At 35.4% G+C, this 23,756-nt stretch overlaps 5 protein-coding genes across 8 annotated transcripts in view; 3 read left to right on the top strand and 2 right to left on the bottom strand.

Annotated features, from left to right (window-relative positions):
* LOC125230850 (neuropeptide-like precursor 1) overlaps window positions 1-8,316 on the top strand; it is a 47,827-nt gene extending 39,511 nt beyond the window's left edge. For 2 of the 4 annotated variants that reach the window (XM_048136097.1, XM_048136096.1), the window contains exons 2-6: window positions 2,941-3,036; window positions 3,261-4,062; window positions 4,154-4,304; window positions 5,603-5,635; window positions 6,267-8,316. In XM_048136097.1, coding sequence (XP_047992054.1) covers window positions 2,941-3,036; window positions 3,261-4,062; window positions 4,154-4,304; window positions 5,603-5,635; window positions 6,267-6,618 — 1,434 coding nt within the window. In that variant the 3' untranslated portion in view covers window positions 6,619-8,316. Of the gene's footprint in view, window positions 1-2,940; window positions 3,037-3,260; window positions 4,063-4,153; window positions 4,305-5,602; window positions 5,636-6,266 lie in introns of those variants that run through there. The other 2 variants (XM_048136098.1, XM_048136095.1) reach the window with 1 other exon arrangement.
* A 70-nt stretch (window positions 8,317-8,386) lies between these two features.
* LOC125230851 lies at window positions 8,387-10,783 on the bottom strand. Its single transcript, XM_048136099.1, has 4 exons — window positions 10,652-10,783; window positions 10,133-10,432; window positions 8,751-8,908; window positions 8,387-8,486 (listed from the first exon to the last, which is right to left on the bottom strand). The coding sequence occupies exons 1-3, from the start codon at window positions 10,688-10,690 to the stop codon at window positions 8,756-8,758; spliced, it is 492 nt and encodes a 163-aa protein (XP_047992056.1). The 5' UTR covers window positions 10,691-10,783; the 3' UTR covers window positions 8,387-8,486; window positions 8,751-8,755.
* Window positions 10,784-12,597: 1,814 nt separating this feature from the next.
* Window positions 12,598-13,630, top strand: LOC125231115. The gene is made up of 2 exons (XM_048136469.1): window positions 12,598-12,738; window positions 13,269-13,630. Exons 1-2 carry the CDS (start codon window positions 12,706-12,708, stop codon window positions 13,551-13,553), a joined length of 318 nt encoding a protein of 105 aa, XP_047992426.1. The 5' UTR covers window positions 12,598-12,705; the 3' UTR covers window positions 13,554-13,630.
* Window positions 13,631-17,196: 3,566 nt separating this feature from the next.
* LOC125231185 lies at window positions 17,197-18,450 on the bottom strand. The gene is made up of 3 exons (XM_048136551.1): window positions 18,301-18,450; window positions 17,672-18,068; window positions 17,197-17,243 (listed from the first exon to the last, which is right to left on the bottom strand). The coding sequence occupies exons 1-2, from the start codon at window positions 18,337-18,339 to the stop codon at window positions 17,721-17,723; spliced, it is 387 nt and encodes a 128-aa protein (XP_047992508.1). The 5' UTR covers window positions 18,340-18,450; the 3' UTR covers window positions 17,197-17,243; window positions 17,672-17,720.
* A 1,367-nt stretch (window positions 18,451-19,817) lies between these two features.
* Window positions 19,818-20,687, top strand: LOC125231259. Its single transcript, XM_048136651.1, has 2 exons — window positions 19,818-19,938; window positions 20,222-20,687. The coding sequence occupies exons 1-2, from the start codon at window positions 19,900-19,902 to the stop codon at window positions 20,519-20,521; spliced, it is 339 nt and encodes a 112-aa protein (XP_047992608.1). The 5' UTR covers window positions 19,818-19,899; the 3' UTR covers window positions 20,522-20,687.
* Window positions 20,688-23,756: the final 3,069 nt, after the last annotated feature.

Raw genomic sequence — 23,756 nt, 5'->3', positions numbered from 1 at the left:
TGTGTATAACGACCGAAGTCCAATCGTTTTGATTTTACGATTACTTTTTATTACCTACTGGGTCAAAAAACCGCACCTCTAAGTCGTTTTTCAAACGGTATTACTTGGTATTATATAAGTAAAAGTATGACTATGTGGCCTTATTTGAAAGTTAATTTTAGTCTCTATCGGAAAATGCCATGAAATTTATCACATTTCTCATAAAAAAGGGAATTTTCAGCAAAAGAAACCAACGTGTATCCTTGATAAAATTACAAAAAAAAAATAAACACAATAAAATCAACAAATAAAAGAAAAAATTACTTAAAACTAAACTTAAACCCTAGTTTTTCCTCCCCTGGGCCTCTGTGTAGCTTTCAGGCCAGAGAACAACCCATATGTAACCTTTACCTCCCCTTTTAAACTCGTCTAGGGTATCAAACCTAGAGAACCCGTAAAATTGCATCCCCGCTTTTTTCTTTGTAACCACCGTAGACTGGCGATTATTGATTTTAAGAAAATGGTTGATATTGTTTCTTAAAGGACTTTAATTGTACTTTCAAATGATACCAATATTGATAGGTTACGATGAATAAGATTAGAGGTATATCTGCTTGAAACGAATTTTGCGCGAGGTGTAATTTGGTAGACGCCGAATGTATGGGAACGCGCGTCAAGCGGTACTCCCCGCCTACAGGTATGTGCTTGTAGTTTGCTTATTTATTATCTGATCGTAGAAATTTAAAAAGCAACAGATAGCTTAATAATGTAGTTAAATGATTTATATAACATATTTTTTAACTAAGTGGCCGTTTTCATTGCCTTTTTGAGTCACAAAAATAAAAAAAGAGAGTAAAAAAAAAGCATTTTTTGCATTATTGTTAATTAAAAAATAACTAACAAAACTATACTTTTCACTTATAAGAAATCTTAATCAGCATGTTATACGCTTTCAATCGACACCTCATTTTTCAAAATTGGATAAGGGGTTCTAGACAAATTGGCAAAAAATTGAAACCCGGGACCGCGATCTTTGTGACGTCATAGTTAACCCCCCCACAGTCTGAGAATGCGACAAGTCATTATTTCGTACTCAGTAAAGTCTACCGATCACAACGATACCACTTGTCAGCAGTATACTCTCCAGTCACATCAACTTTTTCCGAGACCCTCTCGCCGCTCTACTATTATTGCTTAATCTGAATTTTATTTGCATCACAACCTGGGTTCGGTTATAAATATTTATGTATTTATTTACTTAATATTATTAGCAAGTGACGAATAAGGAAGAGGGTTTGTTTTGTAATTATTTTATATAGCTTGACTGTTTTTTTTATAGACTTTAAAACATGCGTAGTTTAATCGTAATTCGTAAGCACAAACGCAAAATAGGAAATTAATGAAATTATACACAACGAAATGTTCTTATCGCAGTATGTTGCTGGCGACTTCCGGACATGAAACTATTGTACTATTATATATTCTGTGAAACTAGCCGTTTCCGATGTCAATGCAACCTATCACTTATTTATACACTCGTATATGTCAACATAGAGCTGATTTGATGATGCTATCGGAATTATCGGAAGTTAACATAGCCAAAGGAAGTGTACGAAAAAATCATAAACACAATGACATTAAGTATGTATTGTATTTGAACTAAATAGTTTCAAAGTGTTGTTGTTGTTGTTAAAACAGTTTTTTATATTGCAGAATTAGCTTTATACATATTGCATTATTCGTACTCAGCTAAATAAAATTTCCCACAGAACATGTCAAGGTCGGTGGCATATAGATATTCTAAATAATGTATGTTTTTCAAAGTGAGGGTCAAACTTCTCGTTATTAGGATTGTCAGATATGTGCGAAGAAGATGAAAAAGGCCATCGATTATCTAGCGTTATCTAAAGATTACAGTGGCTCCCATCATAAGTATCAGTTTGATCAATTATTTGTTGCGTTTCTAAGATTAAAAAAAAAACTTATCATATAGATTTTAAATGATTAAAGATAAAAAAGGAAAATAACAAGAACACAACGTTTTCGTTTGAATTTATACAGGTCTTCAAGACTTACATAATTCATAGCTAAAACCTAGACTAAAAAAAATCACTAACACAAGAAATCAACGAGTAATCAAAAAAAAAATAAAGTTTGCATTACCGGCTTTAGATTTTTACTAGGTTAACAAGATTAACAATTTAACATAGGTATATAAGTACGTTCGAATTGGTTTAAAAGTCTACAGTTTTAAATACTCGTAATTATATATGTGGTTGCGTAGCACAGCATACATACGACAACACGTCATTTTGAAACGTAAAGGAAGTACGAGTAGTACTGATTTGTTAAAGACACACAACTTTGAACGATTGATGCAACCTTTATAAGTATTTAGCTGTCGGAAAAAGCAGTGAAATACAGTATCCTTGAATTGTAATCGTATATAAAGACGGAAGATGTTTTTCAGCTTGCGTCTCAGATGGCTTAAAGCTACGTAATTGAATTTCTCCGTTTTCTACGCTTTGACAGGTTATTTTCCCCGTGCGACCATAATGCTTTATTATTTACTTCCCGCTAGAATTTTTACGAATTCAATAAATGTCGGAGAAGATTTTATTCCTGTACGAAGTTACGTTAGATTCTTTTTCAATCTATCCTTAATAGTTATATAATGCTGATAAATGCTAAGAGTATGATATTAATGAGTATTAAAGCACTAGGATATTAAATATCACGGTAATTTCGAGAGATTAATATTTAAGCGGGGGGGTTAAATAATATAGTTTTTATTATTAAAATTATATTTAAAACGGCTGCTATAGTTGCTCAAAGTAAACGTATTATGTGCTAAGAGATAATATGTAATTAGTTTAATGTATATGTACAAAAACTGCAAGTAATGAAAAAAAAAAGAATGAGTGTTTAATATTAAATTTGTTTGTTTTTAAATGCAATCAGATGAGGGAATTTCGTGGGATGAGTACAGCAAGACATCGCGGTTGCCTTTTACTGGTCACTGCGGTGGTTTTAATCTTCTCCTCCTACATTGAACAGGTAAGACTGGAAATAATTATAATAGTTTGTATACATACAGTCATCGGCAATAAAATGTTGGAAGGCCACAAAAATATGTGACACGTTATTGTGGCTCTACAAATAACATCATGTCAGAATTATTTGCGGCCTTCCTTGTGTAATATATTATTGCAGGTGACTGTATATTTGTATAATTAGGTACTTACATGAAATAGACGATACATATATGTTTCACTTGTTAGGTGATGAGCTTGCCCGCTTTGCCAGCTCCAAACCAGTGGCCCACATTTCCCAGAAGAAATATAGCCGCTCTAGCCAGAGCGGGTTATTTGAGAGGAGGTTCAGCAGCTACTTTTAAAAGAAGCATTTCGACTTTAGCAAAAAATGGAATGCTTCCCACTTTTAGAGCACCGTACGATGAAGCCGACAAACCAGATGATGACGACGGAGAGTCCCATGAAAAACGAAATTTGGCTTCAATAGCTCGGCTGCGGAGCTACTCGGCCATGAAACGAAACATCCAGGCGCTGGCGAGAGATGGGGGCTATCGCGGAAACGGGAGAGCTCAGTACAGCCAGCCAGCCGACAAGCGGAACGTAGCCGCCTTGGCCCGCAATGGGATGATTCACCTTCATAAAAAGGACATGTCTGGTGGTGACGAATATTATTTTCCCTTTTATCAGAACCCTGCAGAGCCTTCCGACATCGATGACAATGAGATATACGACTGGCAACAATTCGTAAACCCAGACTTGTTTCCTCCCTTGTCACAAGTTTACAAGCGAGGTGGTCCCATGCCACAAAATGAATATGAAAATCTTGAAGAGAATGGCTACGCAGGGTATGGAACTCCTGCTGAAATGGACGACAATTGGTACTTTAAGCGAGGATCCGTTGGTTTGCCGGTGTTGGGCATGTATAGGCCCACATTTGGAGACCAAAATACTAGGACTAAGAGATACATTCTTTCTCTGCCTGATGTCATTGACAAGAATGATATTCATGACACCGAAGACACGGAAAATGGAGATAAACGATCCGTTGGTAAGTGTGCATTTGAGGAACTAATAGTATATAATCTTTGAATTTATAGAGAGGTAATTAAATTTGTTTGCCTTCATTGCGTCTGTTACAGATGATGATGACGATGTGCGCGATAATTTTGTAAAGCGACACATTGGGTCACTGGCCCGGTTAGGCTTACTGCCATCATTTAGGTTTTCAGGCGGACGCTATAGTAGGTCCGGTCGCGCTAGGCTGCTATGGCCTAGTCAGGAATTGTACAGGTCTTGTGGAGTTCGGATCTAATAATAGCCGTCGATGTTACTAGTGTGTGTCATTGTCAATTTGATCCAGTAGTTAATTAAGACAAGTTCATCGCTTTAATGCTTCAAATAGGATTGGCGCTTAGTTTTAAGGATGATGATAGAGGCATGATAAATGTGTAGGTATAATGGATGCTGAAACAAAATCTGATTTTTAATTTGGCAGTTCGCGACGACTCGGGTAATAAATGTTATGACCAACATGCCTGTAAAGTGATGTATAAAAAAGGCATAATCAGACGACAAGTTTAGTCAGAGTTTTATTTTACTGATTGATACCCTCAATTTCTAAAAGGTTAATTTATTTCTAGTCTGTATATTATTTTCCATTGTTATTTTTTCATAAAGACAAGTACGTTAATAAAATCCATATCCATGAAAAATCTCAATATTTGCCGAAGTCTCGAGCTGCCTAAAACGTGAATATTGTTTACATGTTTAGGAAAATTTCTGCTCACAACAATCGAGTTAGATCCTGGCAAACAGGTAAATAGTGTTAGCAGCGAGATAGCGAAGTTAAATGGATGTCGCATGATTGTTGACGTCATTAGAGCGTCGGCTGGCTGCTAATTAGTGACATTCATAGCGGGAAATGCAAAACTAGAGTGGCATGGCGGTAGGAAATTGTTTGACACTATAGGTCGATTTACTGAAGCTGGCGTGAATGAGTTTATTTTGGGTCGTTTTATTTGTTAAAGGTACCTAGGTGAATGTGTCATTTCTGTTTATTTTTGGTTACGATTTTCTTGTCGGACAGATAGATAGATCAATAACCATTCCAGTAAAATAGAAATAGGCATCCAAAATGTATTTTTCTATCCAAAATCTTTCGCGTTACCTACGGTGTTCAAAATTGCCAAAAATTTTGGTTTTTAATAGAAAATTTTTACAAATTTAATACAAGGTCTAAAACTTAATGACAATTTCATGTGGATTGGAACGTTATTGCGTAACTACGTCCAATTATAGTTACTAATAATAACTTAATTAATTTAATTCATGACAGCTTTTGTAAATTTACCTGTAGGTACGACAGTTACAGTGTTTAGTAGGAGACTACAAATTTATGTCGTTTTCAAGCAAAGTGTACCTTATAGTCGTTGACTTTTAAGGCGCCTACGCCTTTATTGCCATAAAGATGCAATTTGTAATCTGCCGACATCTGATATTTTGGCACTCTTTACTTGAAATCGTAGATTTTCACTGTTGATTGTTTTACACAGCCATGATATGATTACTTACTCAATATGTTTTTTCAGGAAGCATTCCCCTGACGAGAATTTCGGAATTAGGTATGTTATTAAACTTTTAGTACTTATATTTTCTGTTTGTGTATTGTTATTAAACTTTTAGTACTTATATTTTCTGTTTGTGTATTGTTATTAAACTTTTAGTACTTATATTTTCTGTTTGTGTATTGTTATTAAACTTTTAGTACTTATATTTTCTGTTTGTGTATTGTTATTAAACTTTTAGTACTTATATTTTCTGTTTGTGTATTGTTATTAAACTTTTAGTACTTATATTTTCTGTTTGTGTATTGTTATTGTTATTAAGGGGATAAAGCCGGGGCCCGGTGTATTTAATATAATATCATTTATCATTATAGAAAGTAACACTGGTTGTGGAACTATATTTCTAAATGCCAAGTCAGAAAACATGTGGAGAATAACTATTAATATTATGCACATAGGTATTTATTTCTTACTGAACAATGTCTTAGTGAACTTTTGCCACTGATATATATTATGACATAAAATATCATTCAGGCTTTCTTTAAATTGTATAAAAATTGTAGCTTTTAAATACTGGAAAAATTTGTTCTCAGTTTTAGTACCTAACAATTTTTATTCAACAATCTTAGACTGTTAGTATATCATATGGTAGATGCGATAGATAGCTGAATGAATGATGTATTTACAGGCAATATATCCCTAGTTCCGATGCTGAGCCAGTCGATACAGACGACGCCGACCTACCGGCGGCGCCAGTACTTGCTCACACGCACCCGACCGGCCGCCTCCTCCACAGACCGCTAGACGACGACGAGCCCGGCTCCAGCCCTCTGCCATCGCCCACCTCCCTAGAATCCATCACCAAGAACCGGTGGCCGATCAACAACAAAGAAGTCCCCAAGTTCTATTACTTTAGGTCCCTCAAACTTCCCTATCACAATTCGGGAAAGCGGTATCTCTTGCTGCCGGCCGTCGACAACATCCTCCTGAGGAAGAACTACCCCAACAGCAGTCTGCCGGGCCGGCGAAAGAATCAGTAGCCATGTAACTGTCGGCTGAGTGGCGGCGCGCGATAACTCGTTAAAACTACCAACATATATCTAAATAGGCTTAGCACGTAATAAAGGGCTACCGCTATTAAAATAAAAATCGACTTTATTGCCATTTAGTCGATTTGGTTGTATCGGTATTTTGACCCTTCAATGCATCGCGTACTGTTAAATTCTAGCGTGCCATTTTTTTGTGAAATGACATGTCACGAGTATTTGAATGGCTATAGAAGGGTGGATCAAGATCAAGCAAGGATTCACATTTTTAAAGTTGACAATTTTTCCCGAAAATTTTGAATTCGATTATTTTAAGTAACTGTTATTTGGCATGTACAATTATACATTAGGTGTACGTAGGGTGCCTATTAAGATATATGTCTGAAGATTTAATTGTCTGCAGTAGCGTAGATGGTTAAAAATATCAATCATGGCTGGCGCGCCTTCAACTCAAGCTGTAAGACGTTAAACAACTTTACTATGGGTACTTTTCCATCTAATAAGGTACCAATGAACTCAATGATGGGAACCAGTTAGATCAATTATATTACTATATGATGAATAACTTTCATTCTCTTCTGTAAGTTCTTTAAATTATGATGCTTTATGAATACAATTATGAAATGCCGCGATTCCCTTAATTTCAGAAATGTTTACAGATTTGTTTGTGTTTACCAATGCTTCATAGTTTTTATACATACATCGCAGGAACAAAGGATACCGGATATAGTATAGACAATAAATTTAATCTAAATGATACACTATAACGTATTGATGTTAAATGTTGTTGTGACAATGAACTAATTAAGCATATAAGTTTGAAATAGGCTAGTGACACTTAGGATATATCGGACATTTTTACAAAACGACTTTGGCCAGTTTAACCTGTGACAGATATAGTTTAGCTAATCAATAAGTTTATGTTGTCAATCACAATACAAGAATTGAAAAACGTAAAAAACATGATAGTCTTGACAATATAACAAATAAGTAGTTTCTTAAATAAAAATCATAGCTCTAAGATACTATTTACTGTCTGGTGTCTTCTGCAGTTATATAATAACAATGTTAATTAAAGAGCTTTTTGATCTCTAACCGCTTATCGATATCAAGATTGTGAATCGATTTAAAACCAACATATCCTTGGTAGTTAAGTCTTACTTTTGATAGTGAGACTACTAGACTAGCTGTGTTTGACAAATAAATATAGAACATATTTTGCTTTTCATAATTTAATAAAGCTTTATAAGATTTTACGTGAAATGAAAAATCTTCTACTAATAAAGATACAAATTAAATTGCTAATATTAATGCTTTAAAACTAATTCATATTTATACACGATGTATTTTTTCTTTATAAGTAGAAATGGAGCCTGTGATAAGAGAAAGGATTTCTTCGCGTGATTTCAGTACCTATCAAAATCTTGAACAACTTTTACCAATTATAAAATAAACCTTTAAATATTCTTGTACCACTTCTTGGCTAAAATGTTTGACAATAATACGAACGAATGTGACCATAAGAACGATAATAACTTTTAAAATCCTAATATTTTTACTGTAGAGTTAGTACTTTCTCCTGAATAGTAGATATGAGGTAACTGTAACACTAATATTTTTAAAATGGATTTATAATAAGTATTCAATTTTACTGTCGTGTTTATTGTAAATAAATATAGACAACCGTGCCAAGATGTTCTATTATTTTATTTTTAAGTCTGATTTATCTTAGAAAATCACCAAAATGAAAGTAAATTAATTGTTTCGCCAATTTATTTAATTTTTTACTCCCTATTAATTCAAATTACAGTTACGAAATGTCGTTGAAACTTTTCGCCGATTCTGAAGTTCGGAATTGAATTCTGAAAATAAGAAAAAATACAATCAATTTCTAATCATTTGTCAAACGAGGGCAAACGAGGAACGAGGAGGATTTTTAATAAATTGAACTGAACAAACATGTATATTATTTCCATGTAGAATATTATTACATATTATACTTATTGTTCACAAACAGAAAATCGAATAGCCTGTTTCAGTGAATTTTTTTACGATAATTACAACCAAGTTTGATCGTCCCATTTAGAAATAGCTGTATATAATATAACATAGGTTTGTACTGGTACCTGATTTAACCAGTAGAGTTGGCACAGAGTTCTCCAGGGTAGAACGAGCAGCGGCCTAGGTTGCAATACGGGAAGAAACCGCGGCAGGCCTGCAGGCGGCCGACGTTTGCGGAGCCGCAGGTCAAGGCTGTAGTGCAGGTGGTGCAACGGGTTCCGCCCTGCAGGGTAAAAAGTTGTTTAAATAGTGATATTACGACGACCGGTCTGGCGCAGTCGGTAGTGACCCTGCCTGCTGCGCCGCGGTCCTGGGTTCGAATCCCGGTAAGGACATTTATTTGTGTGATGAGCACAGATATTTGTTCCTGAGTCATGGATGTTTTCTACGTATATAAGTATTTATATATTATATATATCGTTGTCTGAGTACCCACAACACAAGCCTTCTTGAGCTTACCGTGGGCCTCAGTCAATCTGTGTAAAAATGTCCTATAATATTTATTTATTTATTTATTTATATGGAGTATCGCAAGTGTGAATTTGCGACCCTAATAGGGTTTCGTTACTGACTATAATAAAAATGGAGTAAATAAATCAGATAGCAATAACACATACTCAAGGTTCATCGTTGGCCAACCGTCGTTGTAATGTCAAAGTGAATAGGTATATATTCAAAAGCCTATTTGAGAATTATAATCATTCTCTTACGAGTCATATTAATGATTGTCCAAAGCAATTACACGACTAACATATCCTCTAGGCACCCAGAGAGGCAGAGACTTATAAGAAAATGCATTTGGCAAGAGGATACGATCTAAGTGTGTAAGTCGTCAAGTGGGAATGGGCCGGTCATATTTGTCGCAGAGATGACGATCGATGGGGCCGGCTAATATTGCTGTGGAGACCAAGACGGAAGCCGAGGTGACGGGAAACCACGAGCCAGATGGTCGGACGACATCAAACAGATGGCAGGGCCGACCTGGCACAGAACCGCCGCTTATAAAACAGAATGGAAATCCATGAAAGAAGATGTAAGTCGTAATGGAATATTTGTGTGTTAGGAGACATTCCACTAGTTGGTTAGTGTAAAACATGCAGTTCTCGAAAAGTTTGTAGCCACGTCAGCAAATTTTAATTGATCCTAGTTTGTTACCAATATTTAGTGATATAAGTCGACTTTCGTAAGATCCTATATTATGTGTATACAGGATAATTGTTATAGTTAAGAAAACATAGATACTAGAAAACCTTAATGACCAAATAAAACTTACTAAAATCTCAATTCATGAAATAAGTCTTAGTAACAAAAAAGGAATAAAAAAAAACAAATTTAACTTTTTCCTTAATTTTTGTACAAACTTTTCGAGAACTGCTAAAAAAACATCTTTATGCTCAAGGGGCTATCTACGTTTCAACTAGCAAAATAATAATAAAAAAAAACTTGCCTCCGTAGTATAATTACAAGACACTAGTGTTGAAGCCGGACGGAAAAAGTTAAAGAAAAATCTATCCTGATGGTCGTCATGTTCCGAAGAAGCATGGTCTGCAGATGAAGCTTCAGCATCAGCAGGAGCCCCAACTTCCTGTTCCCTGATACCTGGGAACTGGAATGGGGGGAATTGGAAGGAGGGTATCTGGAACTGGGGTATTGGGAACGGGAAGTGGGGTATGGGTATGCCGAAGAAACTGTGACCACCGGAGCTGGTATCGTTCTGACCCTGTGCTAGAGGAAGGTTGAAGGTCGCCTGAAAACAGAATGTGAATATTTCTATGTACTATATAATAATTCCTTATTGGTAAGTGAGCGTTAAAACTACAGTTTGTAATAAAGCCTAGATAAAAATGTATTTAAAATTTGAGGCATTTTTAAAAATAAAATATTTGTATATGCTAAAGTTTAACCTAGGCAGGAGAAGTGATACTAAAACTTAGAAAATATTAATTCATATTTAAACAAAACTTACCACAATTGTGACCAGTACAAACAAAGGGAGTTTAAACATGATAATATGTTAAGTATTTGGACTATTACAGATATTCCTTGCCAATAACTACTGTGGCTGAGTTTCAGCGGCTCTACATTATATACAATTTCCATATAAAGGAGTTATGCTAATTAATCTAAGGATGTCGGTCTAGCGTCGGATTAAAATTAATGAAGTTTTGTCTTTAATTATCATTTAAATCTTCATATTTAAGTCATTCAATAGCGAAGCCGTAAACGTCGCGAAAAATGTAGGTATGTAATTTTGGATTCTAGTAGTTTGGGTTCAAGTAACTATGTCGGCGCGTTGTTCTCTTTTTCCATACAATGAATGTTATTATATGTGACGTTTACACATTGTTTTCGAAATTGAAATTAATTACCGTCATTAGGTATTCATTGAATTCTGATGTAAGTACTTGTACTTACATAGGTACTACAGTGTGCAGTGATTATATAAGTTATATTCAAACACCAGGCGTAAATATATATTATTATAATTTTCTATGATAATCAAGACAAACGAGCAGTCCATCTGCCTAATGGTAAGCGATTACCGTTGGCCATGGAGACACCAAACTCACCAAAGGGACCCTATTGGTCTTTTCGCCAGTTCTGATACTTGAACTTGGCTACCACGTGTCTAGATGAAACGGTCCAAATACCTATCTACATACCTACCTAAAATAAACTGTCGTGTTTGCATGTATGAATACATATAGGTGTGACATTTCTTAAATTTAAAATAATTTAAATTAAATTTTAATTGGGTTAACCCTCCGTTTTCGTTGGTGTAAGTGGGCTAAGTGGCCCTAAGAGAGTCAACGCATTGAATAACAAAAACATCACGTAACTAGTTACTACCTTTAGTAAGAACAGTTATCTAGTTCAAACATTAAGTCATACGGTGTTCTGTCAGCCCTATGCGGACATGAGCCCATAGCAAACAGCTACACTCGTCTTCCTGTAAACAAGTTGCACAGAAATGCTTTCATTTTGCGTGTTATGTCGCTCGAATACCTTCCTCCGAACAATGATAACGTATGAAGCGAGTCGTGTTTGTTGACAATGAAATCTTAAACAATTAGGGACAGGCGAGGCAGTCTTTACAATTATATGACGTTATCAATTGTTTTAATGCAAGAAAATAAGCGAGACAAGTTTATATTTATTCTTTTTTGAAAATATTACGTAAAATAATATAATTTTGACTACTTGTATGTTGTTAATTATTTCCGTATAGGGTTAATGGCGTGTGGTGTACCCTTGCACGTCATCTCCTTCCTTACAGACATAAAGACTGTATGGTATCCGAGCTAGAAATGCTATAGATATTGATGTAGGTACCTTATTTTAGGAAATTGTATTGATACGTAATTCTAAACGTATGTACCTACCTATACTTTTATAGAGAGTCCGAGCACTAGAAATGGCTCAGATCTTGAGGGTACTAAAATGTAGCGCGGGCTGCAAATGTACCGACTAACCAACTTTATGAATGGACTTTTGAGAGATATAAGATACAGCGGGGCAAATCTTGACTGGGAGGCAATTGTAACTCTTAAATTTTTTCCATTATTACACTATGATGTAAACATTGTAAAACATGGAAAAAATGGACCAGTTATATTTGCCCCGCAGTCGAGATTTGCCCCGCTGTATCTTAGGTCATAGAAGTACACCACTGAGTCACCTCATGAGTCAACTACTTAAAAACCACCACGAACTCATCCACTTCAAAGTGTGTGTATGTGTGTGTATAAAATTAGATAGATATCCGACTTCAGTAGCCTTTCGTAATATTATTTTCGTTGTCATCTTCCAATACATATATCCGTTTGATATGGAATTATGGATAATGAGTCACTACGAAAATCTCAAATGAATAACTTTTCGTATCATCTTGCAGATTGACAGCATTTGGTATCAGTTGATAAAAGAAGATTATAGATCTGTCTCATTCAATATATAAGCTAGTTTCCTATCAGATCAAGTGACTTGAAATCAATTGGGTGTTGCAATAGTGAAGTGACCATGGCAGCTATTATCAAACTTAGTCTTTTTGTGGTAAGTTTATTTTATGTTTTAAAAACTGAGATTAGTTCATAATTAATTAATTAATCAATTTTATGTAAGCAATTATTTATTGAACAAAAGAAATTATTAAAAAATACATACGTTTAAATCCACAGCGAAGGCTTCGTCATATAACAGAGTGTTCATCCACCTAAGGTTTCGTCAATTAATTATACAGTTAGTTTTTCGGTGGTTTATTTATTTATGCACAAATATACATTTGTTATTATTTAACATATTAATAATCTTAACTTATTTATTAGTTATTTTAGGTACTCGTATTTATTTATTTGTAAAAACTGAACATGATTTCGATCTCGATATGTTATTTCTTCAACCAGACATTCATAAACTGGTATTATCAGGAAACGCCTAGGTATTAGAAAGTCTTTAATACAGTGACACGATTAGTATATGTACACATAGATACATACAAATACGCCCGTATTCCATAGAGGGGTAAGCAGAGCACATGGAACTTAAGTTTCAGCGTATAGGTATGAATTCATTTTTTATTTCAGATTGCTTTAATCGCAATGGTCAACTCGCAGCGCGTCGTTGATGTTCCCAAGGATATGCCTCCAAATCTGCCCTGGATCCCACAATGGGTGGACTGCGAATTCGACTTCGAAACCTTTAAAAATGGTCCCACCTGCAACGACTGCTACACCACTTACTACTGCACGCCTAAAGGAGGAATCTTGAGGAACTGCTTCGGATGGAGCCCTTACTGCGTTGATGGGAAATGTGTTAAGGAACCTAGTGCTGATTGCGCAGTTGCTGAGACTGTCACTGATGTTTATTAGGATCTGAGAGTTTGATTGTTAATTGGGTTATATGCATATTATGATCAAATTATGTATAATAAATCGTGCTATGCTTACCTATATTTCTCCGTTTTTTTATTTGTTTTTAGATACATTACTTTCTCTTAGCGTTTGTATTTAGCTAAAGAGAGATCACATTCCAACTTTTTGTCCTATTATCCACATCCCGGCACATTCAAAGCAATTGATTGTAAAATATATGGAGCACACAATTTAATGGTTGGTGGCTGTGGATTGTATCGGACAAAATAATCTCCTAAGCGCATCGTGCAAAAATAAAATTACGATAGGTATGACCCCCAAAGTAGCCGACTGATAAATCTGTAATGAAAAAGAATGTCCATAAAATGGTCTCAGGCTTTCGCAAAATTTGATTTATTTATAGTTCGTTGCGTTAAGTACTTAGAATCTCCTGTCTGCCGATGAGAAGTGGCGTGTAAACCAATTTACCCGACTGAAGTCTGATGTGTATTGACGTTTGACCCGATGGGATGTTAGTCATGTGAGGTCTGACAGGGTAGGTAGGCTAGCTTTGTCTAATACTTACAGTTTAATAATCTTTATTTTTATATTTGCTTTTACGTAATCATCAAGATCGTTATCCATTTGTTGTTGGATCGTTATTATCTACTCGTACCGAGATATGTTCCACTCGCATCCAATAAACTGATATAGATATTATATTATATATTATGCATCAAAGGGGTTTGTCACGAGATGAGATAAAACAGTTACTTTATCGATATAATTTCAAGGTTTCAATTTAAAACATGGAGATATCTACAAAAAGTAACTTATCTCCTAAATAGTAGGTATGTACTACTTACTATGTAGGTACGTACTTAGGTATTTACCTAAACATCATTCTAGTGCCTATGGAAAATGACATTCGTTACACGAAAAAAATGAACAGTGTTGAACAGGGACCCCTAACGGTTTAGGTACGCCATCGAATAGCCGGGTCCACACAGAGCGAGGCACGTCGCGATAAAATTTCCTCGCGCAGAAAACGTGTTCAGAAACTGAACTTTATTTTTTATTTTATTTTTATTTATTCTTAACAATAAACATTGTGTCGAATATTCATTCATGCATATAATAATTACATACAACACAATACTAAAACTACTACAAAAATATTCATCCTACTAGTATTTACTACACTAAATGTCCATAACTATAGCAATAAAAGTAAAAATAAAACAGAAGTAACAATCTATAACCACGTTATTTACATTGTATACAATTACCAAAGAAAACATAAATAAAATAAATAAGTAATTATCACAAACCAATTAAAACATGTCATTTAGAAAATCATTAATTGAGTAATAACATTTTTCTACTAGAAAAGCCTTTAACTTGCGCTTGAACAGTTTACAATCAGAGATCTGCTTAAACTCAATTGGTAGTTTGTTAAAAAGATGAACTGCCTGGTAGCTTGCTGAATGTTGCACAATTTTTAATTTAGGCACTAAACTATTTTTAAGGTCTTTTCTTCTCGTTGCAAATCTCAATGCTCTGTCATAATCACTTTCAGTTTCCTCCAAATTTTTGACAAGCCCTGATAGGAGAACCAAGATGTATAGGCAAGGCACAGTCAATATTTTAAGTTTTTTAAAATGCGGCTTGCACGATTCCCACTGCGGTATTCTGACAATAATTCGTATGGCCCTTTTCTGCACCAAGAAAGCACTTTGAGTGTTATATAGGTAACTGTTTCCCCATAATTTAATGCTGTACCGCAGTTTAGATTCAATAAGGGCGTAGTAGACCGACTTGAGTTGTTCAATATTGGTTTCTTCCCGTAAGCTTCTCAGAGCAAAACAACTTGAACTTAATGAATTTTTTAACTCTTCTAGTTGCGGCTGCCAATTTAGATTAGAGTCAATCAAAACCCCCAAGAATTTTACTACCTCAACTTGTTCTATGATATCGCCATTTATACTAAGGGATAAGGAATCGGTGCATCTAGGACTAGTATTAAATAAAATTGATTTAGTTTTGCTACTATTCAAGGTAAGATTATTCACTGAAAACCAAGAAGAAAATGCTTTAAGAGCGCTATTCATTATTTCATTTAGTTCTTCTATACAATCCGCGGACACTATAGCGTTGGTGTCATCAGCGAACAACACTAACTTCAAATTTGGAATGGAATCATGGATATAATTTATTAAATCATTAACAAATAAGACAAAAAATATAGGTCCCAAAATAGATCCTTGAGGAACACCTCGTCTTATATCAACCATACGTGATTTATGCACCGTCTCGTAATTGTTTTCAATGTGTCTTAATTCTACAAACTGTTTTCTATTTCCTAAATAAGACTGATATAATTTAAGCACATTTCCCCTCACTCCATAGTATTCTAATTTACTCAACAAGATTGAATGGTCCACAGTATCGAAAGCCGCGTTTAAATCCAAAAATACCCCTGCTACCTTCTTCCCACTATTAAGTTGAAGTACCGTATCTTTAATTAGCTCATCAATAGCTTCACTAGTTCCAACTCTTTTACGGTACCCAAATTGCCGAGTGTTTAGAATTTGATATCTATTGAGATGATGAAGCAACCTGTCTTTTAATAATTTTTCAAAAATTTTTGATAGCGCTATGGGTCATCTCGACTGAATGTGAATGTGTAAAACTCATGTTAGGTTTAGGCTGATATCTTTCTCTAGAATCTCTGGGACTCTAATCCTGCCTTCACTGATGTACAAGAAAAACAAAGAAGTTCCCGCTATTAAATAATTTTGGTTTTTGCGAGTCTAGCCCTGACAATACCTACATTAAGCGAAGAGCGGCATGCGGGCATTTTTCAAATATTAAGTGCGAGAGACTCACTTAGCGCCTAACATCCTCGTCGTCCTCCCTGACACGGGTTTAGCTGTCAGCGCTCCGTACAATGGCGGAGAAGAATTCCCATTACTGCGCAATATCTGACTGCAAATGTAACAACGGCTTTAATTGGATTCTTTCCACTGTCGTTTCATTGTCTCATGTGAGGAAAATAATACGATTTTAAAATAATGTTAGAAAACACAGTAAGCAAGCATTATTAATACCCATAATACCCTCTTTTCTTCTTTAGTTTTAACTTGTGAAAACCAGACGTATTTGTTGATTGCTGGGGTAGATCGTTGAGTGGGAATTCTGTTTGAGGTATTGTAGCTTTATTTCCAATATCTACTGAGCGTCTATCACGCCTTGCTGTGACTCAGCATGTACCTAATTAGGAAAGGATTTGATTTGTGGGAAATTCATCACGTTAATTTGTTTTCATGAGTTGCTAATGTAACAGCAATAGTTAATACCTACCGCACTCATGCTTGTAAATGTGATCATGTGACATGAACTGTATCAGTGCCGGGTTAACCCGTAGCAACTTCTGTAAAAAGGCCCTTAAAATCCAAGGACTCCCAGCATAATATACATAAGTAAGATCCAAGCCCTGAATTATCGTAACATGATTCTCTAGTCTAGTCCATTTCACACTTTTCATATTTTTTGCTAATTTGCGTTGGCTCGCGGGGACCGTAGTATTTGCTGATTTTGCCTATGGTTAATCCACCACTGTTACTGTATATAAAGAATATTGGGCAATTAAAGACTAAGACACAGATTAGATAAGATTTATTATTGTTAATTAAACGGTCATGTACAATAGTTATTTGTTATACAAGAGGGCAAAGTTGTATTTTAACGCCGAGTGTGGAATTGAAAAACGAGCAAGTGAAAGGATTCTATAGTTGAACCACGAGCGAAGCGAGTGGTTCGAGAATAGAATCCCGAACTTGCGAGTTTTTTAACACACTAGAAGTAAAATACATTTGCACCCGAGTGTAACACAAAACTTTTCCCCTCACTATAGCGAGGAAACTACAACGCAAAAAATGCGTTTATCACTGCTTCCAGTAGTTCCATAGGTGGTAAATCATCTTTATTACTAGATTCACCTACTTTTATCAATTTTAAAGCAGTTAACTTGAGTTTATTCAAGGTCAAATTACTTTACCCACTAGTGGATAAAATGCGTTTTTGCCCGCTGGTATTAAAGGACAAAACACGTGTTTCCGAGCTAGTGAGGGGAAAAAATATAGAACGTCGTAACCTTTACATTGATAACATTACCAACATAGCTTAAGCACAGCCTGCGCTAGGAACAGCAGAACAACGGCCGTTATTGCAATAGGGCCTGTTCACACTGGGGCAAGCGATTACTTTCCCACCAATCGGTAGACAAAGTAGACGAGTGTTGCAGTCTTGGCAAGAATATTTCGGCGTCGTAGTCTGGTCGCAGGTGGTCCAGCTCACAACTCCTGAGTCTTCGTCGCCATCTTGTTCGGCCTGCCTCTTAGCCCGGCCTTGATCTTCGTGGGGGCCTCCTTGAGATTCGTGGGACCCTCCCTGAGATTCGTGAGGACCGCCTTGAGATGTATGGGGCCCTCCTTGGGCAGTTTGACCCAGTACCAAGTTGAGGACGGCCAACTGAAAGAAACACAAGGACCGTGTCATAAAATACAATTAAATAATCCCGGCAAGTGCGTCAATACGTGTGAAAATGTTCTATGCTATTATTTTTTTAATTATCCCGAACAAGATTTCAGAAACAGCTTAATAAATAAACGCGGGTCGCAACGCAGCAGAAGATATTTATAGCAATGAATGACAACAATGTTACATTAATAAACCGAACAAATTACTTAAGAAAACAATTTACCAGCACGAGTAGACCCGTAGCGTGTTTTAATATCGCCATGTTTACGTTTTATAAAATACTTCGATGTCTTCAATGGCTTCGATGCAAGTGAAGGCTACCCATCGCTTTTATACTTCACATCTACTCGTTATCTGGACTTTTGTTGATACCTAGGCAACCTTGGATTTTCCTAGAGAAAAGTCAACAGTTTAACGCGTCTAGTTTTCCGTTGGGGAAATTCTGTTAATGTTATGAAAACCTACGAGTACTTTCTATTTTTATACTAATCTCAGTTTAAATAAACAACAATTTGGGATTAGTCTCCTCGTGTTAACAATTAGGTTTTTTGTATGCATTTTATTGAGTTAATTGAAATAACTGTGAAGACGAAGTTTTACAAAATTTGCCACAACGGATAACTTTGCGTACAGTATAAAGTAGTTATTATTGTTATTAAACACAATACATACAACTATTTGGAATACTTGAGTGAAAAGCCCGAGACTGCCTGACTTTGTTGTTAAACTGCTACATCTCTGGATTCTCTGGCATGCCGTACTATTATCAGGTCCTTGGCCCAGTTAACACGGGTACGTAGCACAATGTCGAAAATCAAATGTCTGAAGTAAGAAATTCCGAAAGACATGATATCGAAACTCAAAATTGCTAATGTACGAAATTCCTAAACATGCATGTCCTACTACACTTTTAATCGACCGATCTCATTTTCGAAATTCAATATTCCTTTGTCCAAAATGCCTTACACCAATACTTCGAAAGTCGATATATCTAGTTCTTAAAATTGCTACCTACTTTCAAAAGTCCTAATGATTATATTTCGAAGTGAATTACCATATATTACCTACTTCATTTTCAGTGTAGGAACTTGTAGGGTTCGGTAATAGTTTCCCATAAGACATAACAAGCTTAGAATAAAACTTGAAAATCTTTATAAAGGTGTATTTTTAATATGTTTCAACAGACTTCTTGGACATACGACAAACATCTTTCGAAATTACGTAATTAATAAATTTTAAACTTAGGTCAACTAAACGTAGGAAAAATGTCGATAGTATTTTCGTACATTAGCAGTATTGTCTTTTCGGCGTTCTAAAAATAGGCCAATTAACCATAGGACATGCATCTGTACGAATTTCGTGCATTAGCAATTTTGATTTTCGATATCATGTCTTTCGGAATTTCGTACTTCGGACATTTGATTTTCGACATCGTGCTACGTACCCGTTAACACTTCCGTAGACATTGTCAGCTATGCATTTTCACGTCCATGAGAAATTATTAGTGTTGGGATACCTGCAGTGCTTTTAAAGTTAGATGCAAACATAATATGTTCAAACAACAAAACACTCACTTTCACATTTTTAACGTTAAAGTAGGTACTTATACATATAATTATAAGTATTTATCCAAAGATCTATTTCATAACAACTCTTTCTAGAAGTCTACGCCCGATAACACCGTTAATACAAAACAATAGATATCTATATTCTATTGCGTTTCCACTAGGAAAACCCACAGTTACCTCCGACCTGATAACGGTTAGATAGGAAGTATAAAAGCTATGCACATTCAGATGCATTGCACTCAGTACTCGGAATCATGTCGATTCTAAAGAACACTTTTTGTTTTGCGGCTCTGGTAAGTACCTACTCGTTATAAATAAACACATTTTAGAATTACAAAGAGATATTTAAGCATTGGTTAACTAGTTACATATTTATAAACAGCGAATCAATGCAATTTTTTTGGGTTATTAGTCAAGTTAGTTTGAGTATATTAAACTTCTTGAAAATGCCAGTGCTTGAATCACTGTATCATGTCAAATTATAGAGACTTTGTCTGATTGTTTTACTAATCAAATTATCATCAAGTTTGCCTTAAAACATAAAATTAATTACAGGTATAATTTTTTTTCTTCTAGTTTGCTCTTCTGGCTGTAGCTATCGGCCAGTCAGCTCAAGGTGGACCCCACACATCTCAAGGAGGACCGCACCAAAACCAAGGCAGAGCCAAGCGCCAAGTCGACCAAGTGGAAAGCCAAGCCATCGTCAACTGGACCTCTTGCGACCCCACCGTCACACCGAAGTACTCATGCCAAGATTGCAACACCCGTCTCGTCTGCTTGCCTATTGGCGGAAAAACAATAAGCTGCCCAATCGTTTTCGCACCTTACTGTAACGAGGGATTCTGTTCACCGATACCTAGTGCCGATTGTCAGTAATTGCTGTGAAGGATTTGCCTTAAATTAATTTTGAGTTTGGCACCCTAAATTCTGTTTATTAAAGTCATTTTTCATTGTGAAATTACTTTCAGCGTTATGATTTGATTGATTCACATGAGAATTGGAACATATTGTTTGTTTATTATTAATAAAAATTGTCAGCAAATATTATTGGTTTGCATTTTTGTGTTTTTAAAGGACATATTGAAGCGTCGGTGGAATTAATCCAATTAAGTTCGACGGTGGAACGTTTGTGCAAGAGTCAGCACTCGGCAGGCAATGTTGAGTGGTTATGAAAATACTCATAGTTAAAGTTAAACATATTTAAATAATTATACAACTTGTTTTAAACGATGTTAGTTGTGACGATGACCTGCTACATCACCAAAGCCTCTGAATCATGAGTTATGGACCTTGTAGAATGCGTTTACCTGATTAATAACTTTCATTCTATAGAGAAAGAACTCCGCCTCTAAGACCCAAAGGGTTAGGTACTTATTAGAATCAACATCCATACTAATATTATAAATGGGAAAGTGTGTGTGTCTGTTTGTTTGTCCGTCTTTCACGGCAAAACGGAGCGACGAATTGACGTGATTTTTTTAGGTAAATATAGTTGAAGGGATGGAGCTAGGCTACTTTTTGTCTCTTTTTTAACGCGAGCGAAGCCGCGGGAAAAAGCTAGTTTACATATAAATACTTACCTATTTTCCACGACTTTTACGCTGTCGAGTAAGATATACTTCAGGATACATACATAACGGGTAGGATGAACAGTCTCCGTTATCATCAACGCAATTTGTTGAAATTAGCTTAGGATAAGTTCAAGAGTTGTTAAGGGGCGACATCTGCCTGCCGTTTCAAGTTCAGTACGTTGTCACAGTATAAGGAATATTCAGTAGTTAATCTCCGACAGGTAGATGCGGGCGGTCTCTACTGCGCAAGGTCACGCAGGGTTGAACAAAATTACTATAAAGTTAATCAATCAACTTCGTACAAAGTAAGTTGTTGTTATCTAATAGGTACTATTAGGTAACTGTAAGTATTAGTATAACAATACCACACCAGTCAATATTGAATACACAAAAAAATATTATTCATATATTAATCTCATAAGCGCAATACTAGATTGTGTAACGATCCCGAGCAAAATGAGATATTCACGGGGACGGCTTTTCACATCACGTATGTGGTAATTTATATGTTATACTTAGATATTATTTAAAACAAAAACGCACTTTCTACTACGTACCATTCAAGTAGGTACGTGTTTTTTTCTTAAATACTGACGAAATAGTATTTAAGTATATAAAATGTCTGAATAGATGGTTCCACAATATTTAAGTAGGTACCAAACTTTCGAGATAAGATAGATCGCATCATCTACCTAAATAAAAAACAAGTATTTGGTTGCAAAGTAATTAATGTCGTTACAGGTAAATCCTTATTGATTTTAATGCATCACTATATCTCACTTTTACCTAACGCTGCAAAAATATAAGTATAAAAACCACTTACTTTTCTGGAAGTCTAGGAATTGTGAAGAATGTTATATCCGGATTTTTAGAACTGTTCTCCATACATCCATAAACACTACAGTAACGAAATGACCTCGGTACTGACGTCATTTTCACACACACATCAAAACAGCGCGCAAACGCGGCCCCGACTGTCCAGCCCAATAATTACCAGTTTCGCATGTTTTCGCTGCATGCGAGGGGTGGGAGGGGGACACACCGCGCGGCGTGAAGTTTGTAAGAAGAGTTATTACTGGTTTATACTGTGACGTTGTGCCAACACGGTTCATAAACAATACAAAACAATGATTACGCCTACATTTTCTGACAAACATTGTTTATCAAAAGTTTAAAACAAGTCTGTTTGTCACTGATTTAAACTTTCACAGTTATTACACGTAATTATTTTTAAATCGGGGCTTAATCGCGTATGACTACATATTAAACTGACTGACGTTGGAGGTCAGTTTAATAATTATGTTAAAAATAATTAAGTTTGTTTTCCCCTCACTAGCTCGGAAACACGTGTTTTGTCCTTTAATACCAGCGAGTAAAAACGCATTTTATCCACTAGTGGGTAAAGTAATTTGACCTTGAATAAAGTCAAATTAACTGCTTTAAAATTGATAAAAATAGGTGAATCTAGTAATAAAGATGATTTACCACCTGTGGAACTACTGGAAGCAGTGATAAACGCATTTTTTGCGTTGTAGTTTCCTCGCTATAGTGAGGGGAAAAGTTTTGTGTTACACTCGGGTGCAAATGTATTTTACTTCTCGTGTGTTAAAAAACTCGCAAGTTCAGGATTCTATTCTCGAACCACTCGCTTCGCTCGTGGTTCAACTATAGAATCCTTTCACTTGCTCGTTTCTCAATTCCACACTCGGCGTTAAAATACAACTTTGCCCCCTTGTATAACAAACAAATAACTATTGTTTCTTGTGAACGTGCTTAATTAACCTTTTTTAAGTAAAAATGCCTAAAAATAAAAATAAAATAGTGGTACGGACAGTACCTACGATAGATATTTTTGTTGATCTTTGCCAAGTGCAATACAGCAATAGGGTGATTTCCATCCATTTGGAAATCAGATGAAATGGTCCTAATTGCAAATGCAGGATACCCTGGGCCAACATTTTTATTCTTTAAATGACTGTAAGTTTGTACATACTCCGGTCCGGAGTAATCATAGTTGGTAGGTATCTAACCCTACTCCAAAGTCAAACTTAATTAAGAGATTAATTAAAAAGTACGGTATGGACTTGCAGCTGTTTGTAATTTCGAACTTTGCCCATTTTTCACAACTTTTAAGTACACCATTGTACATACATTTGTAAGTTTACTAAGTATTATTTCATTATTAAGCTGGGTTTTGCTGGTTCGTAGAAAATTGCTTTGTAAATGTACGACATTTATATTTAAATATTTAAACAGGTACACTTATGAATAAAATTTGCATAAAGAATACTAAAAAGTAAATAGTTATTGAAATAACATTTTAGCATTATTTTTGAATTTCGTTAATGCATGATCACTTGATCATTGATCAACCAGGGCAAGTTCTCAGTGTGTTGATATAAATTACAATTTCTTAAATAAGAATCGGCCTGCAGTGACAGTTCATTTGTCGAAAAAAAATGTAAATAAATAAGTATGTATATTAGTTCTATCGATAATCGGTCTGATTCTAATTTTGATATACTAGGTACTTAAATAAT

This window comes from Leguminivora glycinivorella, chromosome 11 (assembly GCF_023078275.1).
Source record: "Leguminivora glycinivorella isolate SPB_JAAS2020 chromosome 11, LegGlyc_1.1, whole genome shotgun sequence".
Lineage (NCBI taxonomy): Eukaryota > Metazoa > Arthropoda > Insecta > Lepidoptera > Tortricidae > Leguminivora > Leguminivora glycinivorella.
Note: the sequence above shows the minus strand (reverse complement) of the source record. Positions and strands in the feature narration are given on the sequence as shown.

What these genes read in the sequence shown, in the direction of transcription:
- LOC125230851 (XM_048136099.1), bottom strand. Translation starts at nt 10,690, where the DNA reads ATGTTTAAACTCCCTTTGTTTGTACTGGTCACAATTGTG. An exon ending in TTGTACTGGTCACAATTGTG is followed by an intron (nt 10,433 to 10,651) that starts GTAAGTTTTGTT and finishes TTCTGTTTTCAG; the next exon opens with GCGACCTTCAACCTTCCTCT. An exon ending in CTTGTAATTATACTACGGAG is followed by an intron (nt 8,909 to 10,132) that starts GCAAGTTTTTTT and finishes TTTACCCTGCAG; the next exon opens with GGCGGAACCCGTTGCACCAC.
- LOC125231259 (XM_048136651.1), top strand. Translation starts at nt 19,900, where the DNA reads ATGTCGATTCTAAAGAACACTTTTTGTTTTGCGGCTCTG. An exon ending in CTTTTTGTTTTGCGGCTCTG is followed by an intron (nt 19,939 to 20,221) that starts GTAAGTACCTAC and finishes TTTTTCTTCTAG; the next exon opens with TTTGCTCTTCTGGCTGTAGC.
- LOC125231115 (XM_048136469.1), top strand. Translation starts at nt 12,706, where the DNA reads ATGGCAGCTATTATCAAACTTAGTCTTTTTGTG. An exon ending in TCAAACTTAGTCTTTTTGTG is followed by an intron (nt 12,739 to 13,268) that starts GTAAGTTTATTT and finishes TTTTTATTTCAG; the next exon opens with ATTGCTTTAATCGCAATGGT.
- LOC125231185 (XM_048136551.1), bottom strand. Translation starts at nt 18,339, where the DNA reads ATGGCGATATTAAAACACGCTACGGGTCTACTCGTGCTG. An exon ending in CTACGGGTCTACTCGTGCTG is followed by an intron (nt 18,069 to 18,300) that starts GTAAATTGTTTT and finishes TGTTTCTTTCAG; the next exon opens with TTGGCCGTCCTCAACTTGGT.